Source organism: Gastrolobium bilobum, unplaced genomic scaffold, assembly GCF_033153095.1.
Source record: "Gastrolobium bilobum isolate Gb01-03AN ecotype WA unplaced genomic scaffold, APGP_CSIRO_Gbil_v1 utg5726, whole genome shotgun sequence".
Taxonomy (NCBI): Eukaryota; Viridiplantae; Streptophyta; class Magnoliopsida; order Fabales; family Fabaceae; genus Gastrolobium; species Gastrolobium bilobum.
This window is the reverse complement of record NW_026896804.1, coordinates 581,943-604,948: the sequence shown is the minus strand read 5'-3', so window position 1 is coordinate 604,948 and position 23,006 is coordinate 581,943. Positions and strand designations below refer to the sequence as shown.

At 34.2% G+C, this 23,006-nt stretch overlaps 1 protein-coding gene and 1 non-coding gene across 2 annotated transcripts; both read left to right on the top strand.

Annotated features, from left to right (window-relative positions):
* Positions 1 to 2,648: 2,648 nt before the first annotated feature.
* TRNAK-CUU (transfer RNA lysine (anticodon CUU)) lies at positions 2,649 to 2,721 on the top strand. The gene has a single exon. It is a non-coding gene; the product is annotated as a tRNA-Lys (tRNA).
* A 15,604-nt stretch (positions 2,722 to 18,325) lies between these two features.
* LOC133302143 (uncharacterized) lies at positions 18,326 to 21,167 on the top strand. The gene has a single exon (XM_061501892.1). The coding sequence runs from the start codon at positions 18,572 to 18,574 to the stop codon at positions 20,825 to 20,827; it is 2,256 nt and encodes a 751-aa protein (XP_061357876.1). The 5' UTR covers positions 18,326 to 18,571; the 3' UTR covers positions 20,828 to 21,167.
* The last annotated feature ends 1,839 nt before the right edge of the window (positions 21,168 to 23,006 follow it).

Below are 23,006 nucleotides of genomic sequence, written 5' to 3'. Positions count from 1 at the left end.
GCCAGTATGATGAGGTAAAGGACAACTGAAAAAGGGTTTCTTAGGTTGGGTCTTTGATTTAATTTTTTGAATTAAAAAATGGAGAGTTGGGTTGGGTACATTATATATGGGTGTTGGAATCGTAGGAGTAACATTGAGCCTAGTTTAATAATCGAGAAATTTTCGACTGATGTTTAAAAAGGGTTAAATTGAAATGACTAGTTGACCCAAGTTTAAACAACTTTCTAATTCGACTAACCTGGTTAAACCCCTGGTTCACAAGTTCAGGCCCGTATATCCAACTATTTCAACAAATGATTTAGGTAAAATTACTCTTCGATGTTGTGAAAGCGCGAGTAGGGGGTAAATGTAAAATTATTATTTCACATTATTGAATTCATTTTAGGATTTTATTTTTATTATGTTGCATGAGACAAGTTGTCTCATGCAACACACAAAAAGTGAGTGGGACCCACTATAATAAAGAGAGAGAAAATAAAAAAGTGGATTCCATCCATTTTTTTGTGTGTTGCAACATAAGAAAAATAAAACCCTTCATTTTATATATTGAAATAGAGCCATTTTTTAGAGTGATATTATACGTTGTCTTATTTCTTTGTTTGATTTTAACGTTACTCGACGTAAAATTTCAGTAAACAACGTTTACTTTTTCCCTTATGTCTTAGCATTTCTATTCATATATATATTTGTGTTTTTTTTTCTTCGGTTTTTGAATACCATTCATTTTTTTTAAATGTGAATCCTATACATAATGTTTGAAAAAATAAAAGAAATGCGACAAAGAAAAATAAGATATTAATATTTTTCATAACTTGTAATATTGTTAATATTTCTTAAAACGGCCTTGAAAAATATGGATTCATTACTAGTTATATATATATATATATATATATATATATATATATATATATATATATATATATATATATATATATATATAAAAAAGTTTTATAGTGAGTTGGCGGGTCAACCCACCAATCCGCCAATTAAAAAAAAATTAATTAAAATTCAAAAATAAATTATATTTTATGAAATTTTTTAATATTATTTTATTTTATTTCACACTTCTCTATAATTTTTTAGTCTCAATCTTAAATGTATACTATTATTTGTCAAATATTCTTTAGGAATTTATATATAGATAACATTTGTCATAAATAAAATTGTTATTCTTTATTTTTTCTAAGAAGTACTAAGATAAAAAAAAATTTGGATATCACAAAAATTTAAGGACTAATGAAATACTACCTAATTGTAAAAAAAAAAAAAAATTATAACCCGCGGGTTGAACCCGTTTTGACCCACTTCTAGGCGGGGCCGGTTGAGGTGGGTTGGGTTGGTGGGTTGAAAACCTCAACCCAACCCGTCCCGTTTTGGCGGGTTGGCGGGTTGACCGGTCGAGCTCAACCCATATTGTCACCTCTAGTTTTATATCCTTTTCAGGGCCAATATTAAAAAAAATTGTTTAGGCGAGGAAGAGTACCGTAGTTAAATTTGTAGGCAACTTTCTAGCCTTGTGTGTGTTTTTGTAGTGTTTGGTTCAAGTTTTATTTTTAGATCCCCGTCCATCTGATATTGGCATTTCATGTTGCCAACGTTTGGTAGTAGAAACACAAAAACTTATCCACCAAAATATTTTCCCCATCCTTTCTGAATTGCATGCAAAAAAAAAAATGTTGCACTCTTGAGGTTTACCATTTGTGAAGTGGTATTTCAAGAAAATTCGGGAAATGAAAAAATGTGAACCAAAAATATGACTTATTTACCCTGATTACATCCGTGCAATCTAACCACAATCTTTGTTTCCTTCTCCAACTCAATGCTAAAAAAAGCCACGTAATGAATGCGCTATTAGACTTCACAAAGAAGCAACAACTTTATCATCTCTTAGCAGAATCAATTTGTTATTTTGCTGGTTTAGCAGTTATGTTCTTCATCTATTGACTTATTCATTTGGTTCTATGGTTTCTCCTGAAAAGTCCATCATCTTCATCTCTTTATAATTCCAATAGATTCCCAGACGCTACACGCATTTGTGGTCTTCAAATACAGCTTCAACAACGTTTGAATGTCGACGCACACTCAAGTGGATGTATTTTCAAAAATGTTCTTGACTTTCAAAATTTTAAGTATAAAATGGTTAGTTTCGTTATTTCTACCCATTTTTTCATCATTATTTTACCTTTAATCAAACAAAGGCTCACAAAAATTAACACACTTTTTCTAGTAAAATTTTATCCAACTAAATAATTTATTTTTTTAAAATTTTTACCAAATTCATTTTTCTATCATATTCCTGGTTATTATATTTATCTGATTAAAAAAAATATCTCCTCCACTGAATATCTCCTTTATGTTGCAGGAAAGATTCGTCAGTATGTTGGACAATTGGAGCATTGCATTTCAGTTCTAACATTTAGCAAGGTGGGCTGCTACAGAATGTTTCATACGGATCCAAGTCTTTCTTTACCGTTTGACTCTTTACCAATAGATCTAAAGCCTAACGCTAGAAAAAACCCTTAAAGCCAATCCTCCTTTTTGTTTTTTCCAAGAAGTAGCCCAACTTCACATAATTTATTTGTATAGTGGTGTACTTAGTGTATCATTACTTAACTAATGATTAGAAAGATAGGAAAAATAATCAATAAGCCCGTCTAGCTCAGTTGGTAGAGCGCAAGGCTCTTAACCTTGTGGTCGTGGGTTCGAGCCCCACGGTGGGCGTTTTTTTCCTTCCTTTTTTCTTAAAACGACTGAGGATGATCGACTGATATTCCCCCACTTAGCTTCTCGTTAAATGTAGGTCATCTCCTAGTGGAAGCAGAAAACCAGAATGTCACCAATTATAGGGGCCAGCAATTATGTGGTTTATCTATCTGGCCAGCCAGCTGTTTCAAATCTCACAGTAAGTCTCATCATATTCCAAAGTTTTCAGGAATTATTGGCCCATTTTTTGCATTATTTTCTTCAACCACTTTTATAAAGTCAGTGAAATTGGAAATGAGCTTTCTCATTGTTTGTCTAACTTTGTGGCTTTCTTTTTCACGCATCATTACAAATATCAACTTCTCAATCTTTGCAAAACACGTGGTTAGGCTCCCCGTGTAATCTCATACCTCTCTTGCTCCCCCAGTTGCCCAACATCACTCTCCTTTCTTATCCATTTTTGGTATTTTGGATAATGAGGGCGAAAAGATATGGGTTTATCATCTATCATTTAACATGACCACAAAAATTTTTTTACACACACAACATTTTGTGGGGCCCGCAGCAAAAAACAAAAAAAAACTTCAGTACGCAAAACGAATCTCTATAACATAACACAATCATTTTTCCTACAACATAACTCTTATAAAACTCAAAAGATATATATCCTTTTGACTTTTCTCCCTTATTTTTTCCACTTCCTCAAGGGAAAATTAAACAAAAAACCAAAAAAAAAAGGAATGGGAACCTGAGCTTGCGAAATTTTCCTAGTGTGTGGTTCATTGGTTGATATAGAAAGATTCAGAAGTGATTTTTTTTCCTGCGAAAGTTAACATAAGGACGAAAATAAATATTCTCCAAGAAAAGTGGCCCGGTGCTTAAGTCAAATTTTAGACTTGTTCGTATGGTTATATGTTCGCCGCCAGTCCCTTTAGGAGTAAACCCAGCTGTAACAATGGTTATCTCAGCCCATCTCTTTCTAATTGGAGTAATCATTATGGATTTTATAAGAGTTGGATTTAAAGACAACATGGGTTGGCTGAGTTAGTAAGAATTGTAAAGAAACACTTTAATCCAATCTTTATATTATTTTTTAACACATCCTCTCACACAAGATCCTTTTGAGATTGAAGTATGGATATTGTATAGGTCCAATGTTTTTGATTTTAACTTGTACTTATTTTAATTCCACTCGAAAGTGGAGGCGGTGAGGATTGAACTCGTGAACTTATGGTCACTTTCTGAAACCATGTAAAGAATCACTTCAATCCAAAAACTTAAGATGTTGGATAAAAACTTAAGACGTTGGGTGATGCTACATTAATGTTTTTATATATTTCAACAAGAATCGAAAGCTTCGTTCATATTATTATTATTATTATTTTGGTAAACTTCGCTCGTATTATTTAGTTTTTGCTGTGCACAATTCCTTTATTTTTAAGTATTATAAATTAGAACTTTGTATTAGATAAATGATAAATCTTCTTTTATTTATTTTTAAAAAAAACTCACTTTATATTTTGATTTATTTATATTCAAAATTGTTCATGAATTATGAATAAGGATTTAGTAAAGACCATGATACAAATATGACTTGCTTATTTTGTGAATTAATACAATGTTTCAATACAAAACAACATAAACAACGGCGGATCTGAAAAATTTTATGATATGGGATGAAAATTAAATATTAAAATTACAAGTATTATTTAGATTAATAGCAGGGGTTAATATTACAAGTATTTCTTAGGGATTATTATTAGAAAATATTATACATATAAATAATAATAATGATAATAACAATAATAAACATCAAAGCTCAAGGAAGAGCCATCCGCCACTAGACATAAATAACACGTGAATTTCAAAGTGTCTCTGTGATGCAGATTAACATGATATGAATGAGTACGTAGTGAATGTTGCTTTTATTAATATCGTGTTAACACAATATTATTAAGTTAATAGAATATCGATGCCAATTAGCGTTGCGTTTGTAAATTGATACCAATTTTTTCATATATTTTTTTTTACCGATCCAAATTATATCTTTCAGACAAATCAGCTTATTGGGTATCCCCCACAAACAAGCTTTGGACTAATCTCGAGTCAGACTTAATTACAGTTAAAACTCTTAATCTTTTTTGAAAGAAGTATTTAATGGGAATCAAATTAAGATTCTCTTTTCATTTACTCAACTTATATTGTCAACTGAGCTATAGAAAACTAAATATGAATCAACCTAAAACAAAAATCTTGTATCGTGTACGTGCTTGTGTAGTTAATTACCGCCCTTATTATTAAGTTCCTTCTTATTCTTATTTGTTACCCTTTTTTTAACTATGTCTTATGTGAAAATACCTACAAAGAGAAAAAGCTAGTTATTTTTTTTCTTATAAAATGGAAGATATAAAATAGAAGTATATAAAAAAAAAAAAAACAGTTGAAAAATAATAATCTCAGTTATAAGAGGAATTAATTAAAAATACATAATTTTAGTAGCACTGATTTGGGAATATGTATATGCACAGTACTACTAATTAATACTGATACAATTAGGTACCAACATCAATAATAATAATAAACTTAACGTTAAAGAGATTATTAGCACCATGCACTTAATGGTTTAACGGAGATTTAAATCAATAGATACTAAATTATTTTATTGGTCATAACGCCACTGTTTCTTATAATAAAAAGAAAACAGAGAACAAAGTTTTATGAGCATGAATTTGATGGACCAAATCCAAAGAGATTCGTTAGCTACAATATAATACACATAAAAAAATTTATTTAGGAGTGAAAAAGAAGACGACTTTAGAGTTTTGCAATCAAATTTGTCACTGTTGATCCTGTATATATAGTATTAGAGTCGACAAAACGAGCTCGGCTCGGCGGGTCAACTCGCCAAACGGAATGAGGTGGACTGAGTTTTTCAATCTATATCAAAAGTGAGGCAGGTTCATTTGTTGGCTGGTTGATGATGGGCCGAGACGGGTCAGTGTAAAATAGACCTGGGTTGACGGACCAACTCGCCAAACGAGACAAGACGGACTGAGTTTTTCAGTCCACTTTCAAAAGAAGAAGGGAACAGACTGGCTCATTTTTTGACAAAATGATGCGGGATGCCCATTTTGCCACCTCTATATAGTAGTCTAATATATGTATGTCATACTGTTTATCGTAGTTGTTAATTATTAGTTGTGCAAATATAAAGCGGTGGGTTTGTAACCAAAAAAAAAAAGTGGTGGGTTTGGTGACTGTGTGAACGTGGTAGAATATCTACTTGATTTACGGGTATTGTTTCTCGAAGGTGTTGGGAGGATTTTCTAAATGGGTGCATATATGACTACCGGCCTTTATACAAAGAAGAATAGCCTATTATCTCCGTAATGATCTCCATGGGCCAGTATTGCCTTTTTCTTTTTGTATGAGATATCTTCATTGTAGTGTTGTCGCTTCTCAACGTTTAAAGATAAGCCACACACACATATATGGATTTTCAAGTTCTTCTTTTTCTAGTAAAAGGGAAAACAGAAAAGATTAAAAAGTTTTAGAAAAAAATTCTCCCTTATTCTCACAATCATATCTACTAGTTTATTCGTACCCTTTTTTTTTTTTTTGGTGAGGAGGGGGATTGTGTTGAGAATCCAATGTTAAATTGAACCATAATAACAACTGAGGTTGCTATGATGGTGAAAAAAGAATAATCAATTAACATTAACCACAAAAGAAATATTCAAGAGAAAGAAAAAAATGATGGACATCTATGAACAAGATTAGTGGGCCTCCCAATCCAGCTATGGATAAGGAGAATTTAATTAGTGCCCAACACATATAAGGTTATTTAGCCACAATGATTAATTTTCGAAAATAAATTAGGGTTAAGATACCCCCTCCACCCCATAATAAGACTATATGTTTTTTCTATTCTTGTTGATTTGTTGGTGCGCACAAAGTGAACTACTGAGTTACCAAATTAATTTCGGCATCCTATGAAGCATAGAAGAAGAATTTTTATAAAATATGATGATAGCTTAGTTGATACTAGGAAATTGAGCAGGTAGATATGAGAGCATATATTTAATTCTTTCCAGTACTGTCTTTAGGAGGAATAAATCTTTGGTGCTACTGTTGCACCAAAGATTCAGTACATCCCACCAATAGAAATATTACATATCAGTTAAAATTTTCTTTTCTCTGCCAAATTTTTTCTCTCTCCTAAGATGTGTAATGTTTCTATTGGTGGGATGCACTGAATCTTGGTGCAACAGTAGCACCAAAGATTTATTTCTTTGGGAGGGGTTAAAGCTCATCCGAGCGCCGTTAGATCAAAAAAGATCAATGATGTCACATGCTTACAAATCAGAGTCGTTGATCTTTTTGATCTAATGGCTCTCAGATAAGATGTTAAACTTTAAATTTGACGCTGGTGTCAAAAGATCCTACCTCTTTTATATATATATATATATATATATATATATATATATATTTTTGGTACATTGCCAGGAGGTATCCTCATTCAACCTTCTCCGGGCACCATGCCCTCGGGGTACGGCCCGTTTGGGCTAGCCCCTCATTGTAACAGTGGGTGCACTAAGCTTCGCAACCGGAAAAAGGACGAGACTAATCCCCCAACCGAAGATTTTTGGCTTATCCTCTGACCCCCAAAGATTTTCCAAGAAACTGCTTGAGGCAGGGTTTGATCCCTGCACCAAGCAATCCCTTGGGAGCTCTTTTATATTTTATATACACGTAAAATATATGGGGCCCAACGTAGATCTATGTGAAGAGAGAGAGAAAAAAAAAAATATAAGTCCATACTCCATACACTTTTATATATGTATAATAAATAAAATTATCTCTTACAATATAAAAAATATTAATCGCATAATGAATATCATAGTAAAACTTTTAAATATTATATTAAAATATTATATCATCGTAACAACAATATAACACATGAAAGTATGTTTATTTTAATTTAAATTTAAATTTATAAATTTTGTAAAATATTTTAAACTAAAATTAATTATAAATTCTTCTAAATTAAAATTAAACATTTAAAAAAATTCTTATTAAAAAGGCAAGTTACTAAATAGTCCCAGAGGTGTCCATTTCGTCTTTTACGTAGTCAAAAATTGCTTACATCGGGAGTTGGGTGACAGTTGTTGCATGCTGTTTTTTTTTTTCGAATACAGTTGCATACTGTTTTTGACTCAGTACGCATTGACAATTTGTGTACTTTTTAAATTTTTTATAACGTTATTTTAAAATAAAAGTATATTTTTTAATCTAGTTTAAGATATATTGTTATTTTTAATGTTTTTAATATATAATAATAAATGAAAAGTATGTATGATAATTTTTTAAAAGACATAAAGAGATAGATCATAGAAAGAAAAAAATACATTATATCTTCCTATGATTTATCTTTTTTTTAAAAAGATACAATTTATATTATTTAAAAGAACACATACTTTTCCTAAGTCATAAATATATTTTTATTTATATACATTTCATACAAATTTATTTAAATATTTGTTTTAAAAATATATTAACTTCAATAAAGTACCTCCCATGAGAGCGGTGGAACCCATTGGGCAGTTCAATTCAATGTATTCATGCGGTCATGCTTTCATGGTCTTCACCGGATCCCAGCGTTCCAAAGCATATACTACATAATTACAGGAAGAAGAAAAAAAGCATATAATACATTATAAAGTTCAAAAAGAAAGTCATGGATAGTCCTCGTGCTTGTAAATAGACTGGGTTAGGTTAGATTTTGATTTAAATAGATTAAGCTTATATAAAAAATATTGCGTTTAACCTGACTTACTAGTCTGTGTAGCCCCAAATTATAAATTTGACCTGACTTATATTTAAAAAATAAAAGTTTTGACCTTAGCTTGTTTAATCCTATTAAACATTTAACAATTAAAAGAATAACTAAAATAATATTATTTTATTATTCAAAATTATTAAAATAATAATTTGATTTATTTTATTTACAATAAATAAAATGATATAGGCCGGCTTGTAAGCTTATAGACCCGATATGTACAAAAAAACATATGACCTGTTTTCTAAATAGATTTTTTTTAAAGCCTAGGCCTGTTTTATTTTACTTTTTGTAATAGGCCAAGTCTGGCCTAATATAGGCTAGGCTGTAGGCCCCTGTAAGTCAGCCTAGCCCATTTACACCCCTACTCTAAGATAATTCAATAATTCTCGGCACTTTATTTATCAATCACACAACAATTTCTTCTGTAAATTTAGTATACACAAATTATATAAACTAAGTTGATTGAGAATTGATATATAATTATCTTACAATAAGTATTAGCAAAATTTAACGGTTGTTGTGTCAAACATTGTAAATTAAAATTGATGATGTGCTGCTATCCTTGAATGAGATGGTGTTTATGGGACACAAAACGAAACGTGGGGATTTGATTACCCCAAGCCCTTATATATTTTGCCTGACCTTTATTTTCCTCCGTAGGTATTTTTCTGAGCCGCTCTAGGGGTTTACCGTAACGGTGCCTTAGGTCAATTAAATTAGGATAAATCTGATTACAAGTTTAATTTTAGATATAAATGAAATTAAGTGAAACAGTTTAATTTAAACATTAATTTTTTTAAATAAACATGGTTTAAATAATATTGATAAAAAAATCACCTGTGCTTGTAAGTTGCATGAGTTATTTTGAATTAGATTGTTTATAAGTTGATGCTAGCAAGGTATATTTTGTAAATAAATTGATGATAGAATAATTTATTTTAGGATTTTAAAATAGCATAATTAATTTGGTATATAATAATGATTATTGAAATTATGAAATTATAAATATTTTAATATTATTTAATTAATAATGTAATATCAAATTATACCAATTATTTGTTAATTGGACTCATGTTTCTAATAAATGGTTTTTCTTTCATCCTAAATGCAATAAAATGTTGTAACGTATAAAGTATGGAAAAAGTGTGTATCATTTTAAATGATGTAAAGTTATGTCATTTTAAGTGAGAGAAAGAGATAGATAAAGGGAGAGATAGTGGACAAAAAAAATAAAGGTATGAACCCCACCTCTTTGTGAGAGTGAAATAACAAAAGTTGTGTCATTTAAAAGGACAAACATTTTTCTCATAAAATATTAAACTCTTTGGCGCTTGGCACGATATTCAAAATACGATTTTGGAATTTTGAACATTACCAAAACACCCGCTAAAAAAACAAGAAAAATATATAGATATTGTTTTTGGAAGTGGTTACTTTCAAGATAGTTAAAATTGAGTTTTTATCTAAAATAAAAGAGAATAAAAAATCGTAATAAAAAAATTGTGAAAAAATGAAAGCGCTCTTTGATGAAGAAAAAAAATCGTAAAAACATAAAAAATCAGTTTTTTTGTGGTAAAAATAAAGAGGAAAGCCCCCAAAAGAACAACTCAAGTCAAAACAACTTTACGAAAATTACAAATCAAAGAAAATCCGCCAATACAATGGCAAAATACCAGGGGGAGGGGAACTAAAAATACACAGATTATTCTCCATTACATGGTCCAGGGGGTATTTAGATAGTCAATCTGCACAGCTATTACTTTCTCTATAATTATGAATAAGCTAAACATCTCAATCTTTTCGTAACCATGCTCGAATGCGAGCTACCAATCTGGACTCTCGAGCTGCTCCCCCATTTTTGGTGAGCAAAATGATAACTGAACTAGAATCACTTTCTAAAATGCAGCGTCTCCAACCCTCATTCCAAGCAGCTTGAAGACCCTTGAGAACACCTCATAATTCAGCCACAAAAGCTGAACATTAGCCAATATGATACGCCAAACCATGAAGCCAGCAACCAGATTCATCTCTTAAAATAGCCCCACAAGCAGCCCCTCCACCATTACTTCTAGCCGCCCCATCAGTATTTATTTTTATCCAACCAGACTCCGTAGGTTCCCATCTAACAGAAATGACCCCCAAAGATTTGTAGGATTCATACTCAAATGATTCCCCCAAGCTAAGGAGAACTCCTTTACTTTTGATTCAATAAAATGAAATTTGTATGCAAAAAAATTCAATTCTTTTCCATGAAAAATTTCATTTCTCCACCACCAAGCATTCCAAGTATCAACAATAAAAACCATAGACCAGGGAGTATTAAATCTAACCTGGGAATCATTCTTCAAGTTCCTCATAATCCAAAGATCAAGATCTGCATCAAAAAATTCGTTTGTCTCATCCTGCCAAAGCAAATCCAACCAAATTTTTTTGATACTACTACAATCTCTAGCCATATGCAAAATAGTTTCATCTTCCAATCTACACAAAGGGCAGGTAGCTGGGGCTATATTTATTCTAGACAACAAATTCCTAGTTGGAAGTCTATGATGAGCCATCTTCCAAACAAACAAGCTAATACGATTAGGTACTTTCAACTTCCGAATTAAGGACCATATTGTATTGTCTTATGCGTCTTCTTCTATATGGTTCATCAAAGCATTGTAAATATTTTTTACTATAACTCCGCTAGAACCCGAAAGCATCCAAGCAATTCTATCAGCACCACTTGATTCATGAGGAGGAATAAGGCTCCTGATAACTTGGATAATTTCTTGAGGAAGGAAATTGGAAAGTTTACCACAATCCCAATCACCTTCACTAGTGACATACTCTGCAACTATACTGTCAAACTCAAATTGAGGAATAGGAATAATAGCTTTATTGGCTAAGTTACACTTACCATCCACCCACTTGTCTCTCCAAAAAGCTACTGATTTTTCATCCCCAACATCCCAAATCAGCCGAGGTTTTAATTTATTCCATACAGCACAAATAGACTTCCAAAGATGAGAGTTTCCATTCGTATACCTCATCCCATCATAAACATTCCCACCATGAATATATTTAGCTTTTAAAACTCTAACCCAAAGCTGGTCAGAATCGTTCAAAAAAGCCCAAATTAATTTTCCAATAAATGCTTCATTCATAACAGCTCGCTTTTTAAGCCCTAAACCGCCTGCACTCTTTGGCTTTGTAATAACATCCCAGCCAATAAGATGCATGTGTTTCGCTCTACTAGAGTCATTCCAGATAAAAGACCTCATCATCTACTCCATCTCATTACAAATACTCTTGGGAATCATAATGCTCTGCATATGATAATATGGTATTGCACCTAAAATAGATTGAGCAAGGATCACTCTTCCATCTTAAGACCTGCCAACTATTCAATCTTTCCTTCATCCTTTCAATAATTCCAACAAACAAATTTTGATTTACCCTACCATGGATTATCATTGCACCCAAATACCTTCCCACATTAGAGACCCTTTTAAACCCACTCACATCAGTAATTCTGTTTGCAATATCATCTGGAGTATTTTTAGAAAAATAAACACTTGTTTTCTGTTGACTAACCTTTTGTCCAGATATTTCACCAAATAAATTCAGACATATGAGAAGAACTTGAATCTGCTCCTCACTAGCCTTTAAGAACAGCATCAAATCATCTGTAAAGAGAAGATGAGAAATTTTTGGTCCCCCTTTTCCTGCTCTAATCGGATTCCACATGCCACCCTTAACAGCTATATCAATGATTTGAGAAAGTTTTTCCATAGCTAGGACAAACAAATAAGGAGACAAAGGATCCCCTTGTCTTATACCTCTACTTGGCTGAAATTCCTCTGTCAAAGTTGCCATTCCAAATTACACTGGTCCTTGGACTAGAAACAGCTGCCATAATTAAATTAATTAGATGACGAGGTACCTTAATCTACTCAAAAATTAGTCGAAAAATTCCAATTAAGACGGTCATAGGCCTTCTCAAGATCAACTTTAACTGCCATGAAACACCTTTCCCCCCTTATTTTCCTCGTAGAGTGGACAAGCTCTTGAACAATAATAATATTGTCTTGAATATGTCTCTGAGGAACAAAACTTGTTTAAGCTGGAGACACCACTTTAGTCATGATTGGTTTTAATCGATTCACAATGATCTTGCTAACAATCTTGTAGACCACCGGGCAAAGAGATATTGGCTGAAACTGAGTAATCAGTGACGGATTCTGAACCATAGAAATAAGAACCAGAAGAGTGGAATTAATAGAAGCCAACATATCAGGGTAATTCCAAATCTGCTGCACTAAGGAGAAAACTTGTGCTTTAATAAGCTCCCAATTTTTCTTGTAGAAAATGGAAGGGAAACCATTAATCCCGGGAGCCTTGAATCTGCCCATGTTGAAAATCGTGTGCTTTATTTCCATTTCAGTCGAATACTTATTAAGACAGTCCATATAACCACTTGAAAGAGCTGGCCACAAATTCTCAGAAGTAATCCATCTTTTATAATTAACATCTTCAGTAAAGAGAGCTTTAAAAAAATTACAGGCTAAATTCTTAAGCTCATTTGTTTCAGAAACCCAGGCACCACTATCATTTCAGAGTCTAAAAAATTTATTTGAGCTCCTCCTTACAACTGTACCTAGGAGATAGAATCTTGTGTTTCTATCCCCATCCACTATCCACTTTTGACGAGACTTCTGATACCAGAAAAGCTTCTCCTCTCTAAGGACATCTATCAGTAAACTTTGACAATTTTCCTCAATTCTCTTCAAACTATCTGAATCATTCAGCTCACGCTCACCCTGTGTCTTAGTAATTTTGCTAGCAAGACCATTTTTCCTTCTATCAATGTTGCCAAAAACTTCTTTATTCCACACTTTGATATTCGGTATTATCCTTTGAAGCATATATAAGAAATCAAAATCATGATCCCACTTTGCTTTCAGAAATTCATTAAAGGAATGATGTTACTGCCAAACAGCAAAGAAACGAAAAGGCCTCATGCTACTATCTCTGGCATCTTCAAAAGCTTGATAAGAAGAAGATTATGATCAAATAATAAACGAGGAAGAGCATAGACTCTAGCTTCCTCAAACATAACTCTCCAATCTAGATTTGCCACCACTCTATCTAGCCTTTTAAAAATTCTATCTAGATTAGCCCATTTTGGACCCTGCCAAGTAAATAGCGAACCATCACAACCCATATCAGCTACTTTACAGTCTTAAAGAACTTGAGCAAATTTAGCACACCTTGATGAATCAGCCCTGACTCATCCTTTTTTTTCATGTGTAAATGCAATTTCATTAAGATCTTCTCCTAGCATCCATGGTTCAGAAATAGAGGCACTAAGATTGCGCAAATCATTCCATAGATTTTCTCTCAATGCTTGAGAAGGGCTAGCATAAATAGCTGTAAAATAAAAGAACTGGCCCGAAGGTATCATACTCTCGTATATTAATAAATATGATCATGTCATAAGGAAAGACCTCAATCATGTAAGGATAGATCAATGATAATAATGAAAAAGAGAAAAAAAAATATAGGAATAAATTTTGAGATCAGAATAAATTATAAGTACATGTATAATATAAGGGAAAAGTGTGTATCCTTTTAAAGGATACACACTTATATTCTTTTAAGAGAGATAAAAGAACAAATTTGGGTAAGAGAGTGGAGGGAAAAATTTATAATTTAAAATTTGAAAAAACACACTAGATTCATCTAAAAGACCATCCTTTTAAATGACAAACAATAAACCCATAATATAAACCACAATGTTGTTAAAATTCATCCCTTGATTTTAGAATATTATGACTCTTCGTTTTATTTCAATGTTCATAAGCGAACTACTTATTTTAGAAAAACCAAATTCAAAATGGGGCTACATTGGGATAATTGAAAGTGTAATATAATATTTTCCAAAAAAAAAATGTAATATAAACTTAATCTTATAATATATAAAATATAATTTTTAACTGACAAATCAAGCCATTTTTTTACACCAGTAAAATAAAATAAATAAATCAAGCCATTTTTAGTTTGAACAAGGGTCTTGCAATTATTATAAGTCAGATGTAAGACAAACAAAGCCTTTATATATAAGCATCACAATAATAAGCTGGTGTCATCGAGAATATGTTTACATAAGCACTTTTAATAAAAAAAAAAGGTAATATTAACTTATATTTGTATAGAATAACAAATCTCATACTCAATTTTATGATTCACATTATTAATAAATTAAAGCTGTTGAATACAAGTGAAATCAATAATTAAATTTGAAAGTGTAACTTAGAGTGACACAAGATATTATCGCCAAAAATTTGTATTAAATTTAACAGTTTATCTTTATAATTAAATTAGATTATATGTTTTTTTAAGAATGGTTTATACTTTATAGTATATTTTATTTTTAATTTCGTTTTTAATTTTTATGTTTTCACCAATATTATAAAAAAAATCACATTATTTTCATTTTAATATGTGAATTTTTTGAAATTATCAGTAAAAATATATCAACTAAAACAAGAGAAAACTAAACACTTCTTTAACCTCTTAATCTATTCTCTTTTAATGAATAATATATGTCATTATTAATTTTTACATTTTCAAACTTTAAATTAATATAAATTAGTTATGCATATGTTTTTAATTTTTAAAACTATATTTTTAATTTTTTTAAAATTTTAAAATATCTATATAATACAAGAGATATACTTGTTAGTTTTTTTATTTTATTTTTTTGTAAATTACTTGTTAGTTTAAGAGTAAATACCCTTTTTAGTCCATGACAATATCCACGAAGCCCTTTTCAGTTCCTAGCAATAAAAAAGGGACAAATTGATCTCTGAAATAACAAAAAAGAGGCCACGTTCATCCTTCTGTTAACTCCCACCTAACAGCCCAACTAACGGTGCACAATTGGCACGTTAGTTTACTGACGCAGCTTGGATGTGGGACACCGTGGAAGACGAGACGACGACGTTTTGGTCCCTGTCAAAACCACGAGGGCCATTTTGGTCCCTGTCAAAATGCACGAGGACTTTTTTAGTCCCTGACAAAAAGCACGAGGCCCTTATTGGTCCCTAACCAGAGAAAAATAGGCACATGACTTCATTCCTTTTCTATGCAGTCCAATTTTACAAAACAGAAGTGCATTACATCAACAGGAGTGCAATCCATTTGTTCATCACAAAGTAATTAAACTAAATTTCATCACAAAGTAAAATACTCCTTCTTGGCATTTTATTTCAATGAAATTTGTGTTTCTAACTGAAGTTTCGACCTTATTAACGATTATTCATTTCTTTTTCAATGCTAATTAAGATTCCCATTTTGTTAAAAGGGATTCTTAGCTCTTGCAAACAGCTTTTACAATCCCTAGAATACTATGAACTACTTTAATTCTCTTAGTCTGTATAAGACATAGCGTTATGCGATTTACAAACAATATCTTCAGTAGTGTAGCGTTACAATTATACTATTTATTTTTCTATAAAAGATAATTGCATGATTGTTGATATTTAAATACAGAGAAAACTCAGAGCAGAAGCCAGGTAAATGATTGTTGATAATTGCAATGCATGGCAGTTGACTGGACTGCAACAGTTGGTAGTTCTCAGCCACATGAAGGCAACCTAAGAGGAAGCATCCCACCTCCATCAAATCCACAACAGGCAAATGAGCTGTTGAGTAATGAAACAATGAATGCAGCAACCAGTGGCACAAGAAGCAGATTATTGGCCTTCATGAGCAGACCTGGTTTTAGGCCACCAAGGCCTGCCTCAAGAAAATGACTTGCTGCTGTATATGACCTAGTAGTAGTGCATGAGCCAACTGAGAAGGGTTTATTATTATGTGACTGGCTTTTTTTGAAAATTCTGGCCATTATGTATTTGGAGGCCTTATTATGTCAATGTTTTTTTTGTAAATTCTGGCTATATTGTATTAGAGGCCTTTCTTTTAATTCCTGACAGTTGGCTTTATTTTGTAATGCGCTACTGTACATCCATGTCTTCAAATTTAATGATACTCAAATCATGTTCCATCTATTATGTTTCACAGGGTTGATGAATGTTTAAGTTTACCATTTTTGATGTTTTTTAACTAATATACTAGTTGTAGTTCTTGTACATCCATGTCTTCTGGTTTAACAAATTGGACTGCATACAAATCCAATTTAATGTCATGTTCCTGTTTCGCAAAATTGGATTGCACTACTGTTTCTGATGTAATGCACTTGTGTTTTGCAAAATTGGACTGCATAGAAAAGCAATGAAATCATGTGCCTATTTTTTTCTGGTTAGGGACCAATAAGGGCCCTGTGCTTTTTGTCAGGGACTAAAAACGTCCTCATGCATTTTGACAGGGAGCAAAATGGCCCTCGTGGTTTTGACAGGGACCAAAACGTCGTCGTCTCGTCTTCCACGGTGTCCCACATCCAAGCCGCGTCAGCAAATTAACGTGCCAACTTTGCACCGTTAGTTGGGTCGTTAGGTGAGAGTTAACAGAATGATGAACGTGACCTCTTTTTTGTTATTTCAGGGACCAATTTGTCCCTTGTTTATTGCTAAGAACTAAAAAATGTTTCATAAATATTGGCAGAGACTAAAAAAAATATTTATTCTTAGTTTAATTTGAGAGAAGCTCGTATAACTTTTGTAATATTTTTCGTGTGATATATGGGGAACTTCTCAACAGCACACTCATGCTTCGAGTCCTAGTCAAACACTGGTCAAAGACATGGTATGGAATTTTATTAAATTCCTAGGTTAACATTCTGGCTATTTTCACGTGTACAAGAAGTCACAAAAGGAAAGCCGAGTCATAAAAATAAATAAATACATATATAAATCTCGCAACAAAGACAAATCGTCCCAATTCAAAATAAAATTAGAGAATACGTAAAAACTATCTTTATGTAACAGATTAAAAAAAAATTGAAAGTAATTTAATTTCTGAACTTAATATTGTTTACAGAAACTTGACCCATATTATTATTAATTTAAAAATTTTAAATTACGATATTAAATTCTTTCAAATTAATTAATTATTTTTTATAATTTTAATAAATTTTCATTTGATATATTATTTATGTCTTATTTACTTTTTCTATCTTCATAATCTTTAATTAATTTTTTTTAATTTACTTAAATTTAAAAATACTCCCAGAATATACTAAATATTTACTAATAAAATGAAAAAAAATGAAAGAAAGAAACGGACAAACCCACCAATACGTAGACCCACAAAAACAAAAGGAAAATCAAAATAAAATAACAAAGAGAGATCCTGAAAACCGATGGGATAAAACAAAGCTACAGAACGTGAAACGGATGTCAAAACTCGAAACTAAGTGAGTTGCCCGTGCGCGTGAAGCCCACTCCCCAAATCAGTGGCAACAGGGAAGTGACCAGCTCTCGGTTCCGTACGTAACTACGTTGGACTAGTAACTGTTGTTATTCCAGCGTTACCTCGTTGCAGAGGTTCCCATCAGAGTCCCTGAAGCATGTTCCCCACGCGCACATAGTCTCCGCGTGAAGGCGCGTTAACTTTTCTCAGACCAGAGGGAGCTTGTTGTATCTCGTTCTCCCTTTCAGACTCATTTGCCTTGCTATTTCTGGTACTCTGCCCCGTTTTTTCTTCTTTCTTCTTTCTTCTTTAACAAAGAAAATCTCTCAGATTTCGCAGAAATGGTACGTCTTTGAAATAAATACAACCCTTTTTTCCTCCTTAGTTTCACATAAAAAGTCTTTTTAACAGATCGCAGCTCCTTTCCATGGCAACCAATAGAAAATTCAAATTCCGGCCACCACTACCACCTACTTTCCCCGACTAAATGCACGAAATTCGATGTCCTTTCATTGCTACCATCGAAGGCCAAAGCGATGACGATGATGACGACGAAGAATACGTAATCAAATAAAGCGTTCTTAAAGAAAACAGGAGTTTCCAATTTTTTTTATCATCACACTCACACCCCCATAACACTTTTGCTTCCTTCACTTCCCACTTCTTGCAATGGCGGGGACAACACCGTCTGGGGACTCAGCTTCAGCCGATGAGCTTACAGCAAAAGCTGTTCACAAGCGCTACGAAGGGTTGGTCATGGTTCGAAACAAAGCTATAAAGGGTAAAGGGGCTTGGTACTGGACGCACCTTGAGCCCATGTTGATTCCCAACACTGATACGGGGCTACCCAAAGCTGTGAAACTCAAGTGCTCTCTATGCGATGCTGTCTTCTCCGCTTCCAATCCTTCTCGTACCGCTACTGAGCATCTAAAGCGTGGAACTTGCCCCAATTTCAATTCTGCAGTTAAACCCATTTCCTCTGTCTCCCCCTCCGCCGCTGCTATGGTATCGTCGCCTTCTTCTCCGGCCAACAACAACCACCGCAAGAGAAGTTCGGGTTCGGCTGCTGCGGGCCCCGCTTCGTCTTACCATGTTCCACCGCTGGCTGCGGTGGATCCGTCGCGATTTGTTGGGGAACTCGCGGGTTTGTTGCCACAGCAACCGCATTTGATGCTATCGGGGGGGAAGGAAGATTTGGGAGCTTTGGCTATGTTGGAAGACAGTGTGAAGAAGCTGAAAAGTCCAAAAACTTCACCGGGGCCAACACTTAGCAAGACCCAAGTTGATAGTGCTTTTGATTATCTTGCTGATTGGGTGTACGAGTCTTGTGGGTCGGTGTCTTTCTCCTGTCTGGAGCATCCAAAGTTCAGAGCTTTCCTTAACCAGGTTGGTTTGCCAACAGTATCTAGCAGAGAATTCACGGGTGCTAGATTGGATGCCAAATTTGAGGAAGCCAAGGCAGACTCAGAAGCACGAATCAGAGATGCTATGTTCTTTCAGATAGCCTCCGACGGGTGGAAAACCAAGAATTACGGTGAAGAAAAACTGGTTAATATGACTGTAAATCTTCCCAATGGGACCGGTTTGTACAGAAGGGCTGTTTTCGTTACCGGTTCTGCTCCTTCTAATTATGCAGAGGATGTTTTGTGGGAGACAATCACTGGCATTTGTGGGAATGTCGTGCAACAATGTGTTGGGATAGTTGCGGACAAGTTTACGGCCAAGGCTTTGAAAAACTTGGAGAATCAGAATCATTGGATGGTTAATCTTTCTTGTCAGTATCAAGGCTTCAATAGTTTAATCAAGGACTTCAGCAAGGAGCTCCCGTTGTTTAGCACCGTCACTGAGAATTGTCTTAAGCTTGCAAATTTTGTCAACTACAAATCTCAAGTTCGGAATAGTTTTCACGAGTACCAAATGCAAGAGTACGGTCACGCATGGTTACTCCGAATACCATTCCGAGGTTTTGAGGATTTTGAATTCGGGCCTGTGTATACATTGATGGAGGATACGTTGGGTTCGGTTCGTGCGTTGCAGTTGGTTCTTCTTGATGAACTGTTCAAAATGGCCTCCATTGAAGACCCGAACGCGAGAGAAGTTGGGGATATAATTCGAGATGTGGGTTTTTGGAATGATTTGGAGGCAGTGCACTCGTTGGTTAAATTGGTGAAGGACATGGCTCAGGAGATTGAGATAGAAAGGCCACTTGTTGGGCAATGCCTTCCTTTGTGGGATGAGTTAAGAGCAAAAGTGAAGGATTGGCGCTCCAAATTCCATGTTGCAGAAGAAGGAGCAGTTGAAAAAGTTATCGAAAGAAGGTTCAAGAAAAATTACCACCCTGCTTGGTCTGCTGCTTACATTCTTGACCCTCTTTATTTAGTTAGGGACACTAGCGGCAAGTACCTTCCACCGTTTAAGTACTTGACGCCGGAACAGGAGAAGGATGTGGACAAGCTCATAACAAGACTTGTTTCGAGAGATGAGGCCCATATTGTTCTAATGGAGCTCATGAAATGGAGAACAGAAGGGCTTGATCCTGTGTATGCGCGAGCTGTGCAGATGAAGCAGAGAGATCCTGTTACTGGGAAGATGAGAATCGTCAATCCACAAAGCAGTAGACTTGTGTGGGAAACTTATCTCTCACAATTTAAGTCCTTAGGAAGAGTTGCAGCTAGGCTTATATTCCTTCATGCAACCTCACGTGGCTTCAAATGCAATTGGTCTTTGTGGAGATGGGTGTGTGCCCATGGACACTCCAGGACAGCACTTGACAGGGCGCAAAAGTTGACATTTATTGCAGCTCATTCCAAACTGGAGAGACGGGATTTTTCCAGTGATGAAGATAAGGACGCAGAGCTGTTTAACTCGGCTAGTGTTGAGGATGATGTGTTAAACGAGGTTTTTGTGGATACATCCTCAGTGTAACTTTTTTTTTTCTTTTTTCTTTTTTCTTTTCTTGGGAGGGGTTAATCACTTAGGAATTTTAATTTTTAGGATTTATTGAATTCTTTTCCACTACCCTCTTCTTTTTTCTTGTGCCTTCTTCGATCCTCTTTGTTTTTTTTTTAGAGCTTTACTCACTCGGGGGATTTTGTGGCAGTTCATAGGTGATTGAATTTTGTATTACTGCTGCTCGGACTCGTGATTCGAGCAATTTCCCATCGTTCACCAGAGCATGATATATTTTTAAGTGGTTAACTAAATATGCAGGGAAAGGATATCTTCTTGTTTGTAAAGCTAGAGAAAAGTGCATGACCAATTACAGAACGGGAAGAGTGGTGTGGAAATTTGTATGTTTTTGTAGTAACTTATGATTTAATAATATTTGTAAAGGGGAAGTTTTTATCAGTTCTCCTTTAGTTCTAAGATCTGAGTCTCCGATCAAACTTCCTCACCAGTTTTGGAAAGAAAAATCAGGAGGGAGCGAGGCAACATTTTATTGTTATTTTCAGCAGGAGTGAAGTGGCAAAAACAGTGTTGTTCTCTCTCGCTTACATCTTTCGCTAAAAGATGCAATTATTCTATAGGAATGCATTTTTCAAATATGGGTAACCTTTGGCGTTAGAAATCGTCTTAATGGAATATGGCAAATTGGTAATAGAAATTGTGTTTGTTTATATAGAATGTGGAAAGACATATGATGCAATCGTAAAATCTGGGGAGTTGCTCGGCTTTCAATCACTCCTACATTGATGAATTCTTTTTCACTCCAAAGGCAATCAGCTTTCTGTCTAAAGTCAAAGTCGCGCATAAATCATCCCAAGACGTCAAATATGCAACTTTACAAATGGCCACTTGTTTTGAAGTTCAATCACGACGTTGATTCCTTAATAAGCTGAGTGTCGAGAGTGTTGTCAGCAGAATATAAGGAAGGCACCCAAGTGTTCCTTGTTTGTTAGCTAAAGCTGTCATGGACTTATAGGTCCCTGTCAACCTCAGTGTTCATGGACTGAGCGGCATCTAATCTTTATGGTTAATTCAAACAAACTTTCCTCAACTCGCCTTTCCGTTGTTGAGCTCTTAAAATAAGCAGCAAAACACAGTTTTGTACTTAGGGTTAGTTTCTCGTGTTATAAGCAATAAATTTATCTCTTACATTACATAAAAGTGTGTGAAGTTCATACATTTTTTTTTCTTTTTTTTTTACATGTGTCCCACACATTTTTATGTCTATGTAATAGATAAATTTATCTCGTGAGGAAAAATAAACCCTTTGTACTTTTTTAGAATATTTGCATTAGTGTAGAGGCGGAAGACACTAATAATTATTACTACGTTAAATTCATGTATTTGGTGACAGCAGTGGACAATGATATTAGGGTTGGCAAAACGGGCCAACCCGGCCCAACCCGCATTCAGCCCGAAAAAATGGGTCGGGTCGGGTTGGCTCGAAAAAAAAAACGAGCCAGAAAATCCAACCCGGCTCGACCCGAGCCGGGTTAGGGTTGGCTCGCGGGTTGGCTCGATAATCAGCTCGCGGGTTGGCTCGTAAAAAAGCTCACGGGTTGGCTCAAAAAAAGCTCGCGAGTCAGCTCGAAATGATGCTAGTGGGTTGGCTCGCGGGTTGGTTAGCTCAAAATATTGGCTAGCGGGTTGGCTCAAAAAATTTAATTTTTGTGGTTTGTTTTCCTGTATAAAATTATTGTATTTTGCAGTCCAACTACAAGTAGAGTAGTTTACAAAATCCAAAAACATTATTAAATGAAACAAAAACCACTCCACGAATCACAAGAGTCATTTATCATGATTTTTTGAATTACTCTAACTCACGATAACCATAAAACGTATGTAAAGCCAAAAAATAAAAAATAAAAGAAGTCCATCAGTGGAGAATCCATCAGTAAAGTCCATTGTATTAAAAAAAAAAAAAAAAAAGAGTAACCCGCGAGCTGGCTCGTTCAACCCGCGAGCTGGCTCGTTTGAGCTCGGGTTGGCTCGGGTCGGGCTAAATCGAGCTGACAGCTCATTTTTGCCAACCCAACCCGGCTCGTTTTGTGCGGGTTACGAGCCAACCCGACGGGTTGGCTCATTTTTGCCATCCCTAAATGATATCATCGAACTGTTAAGGAAGCCATGTAATGGTTGGTTGTTAGTAGAACTTGTT

What these genes read in the sequence shown, in the direction of transcription:
- LOC133302143 (XM_061501892.1), top strand. Translation starts at nt 18,572, where the DNA reads ATGGCGGGGACAACACCGTCTGGGGACTCAGCTTCAGCCGATGAGCTT.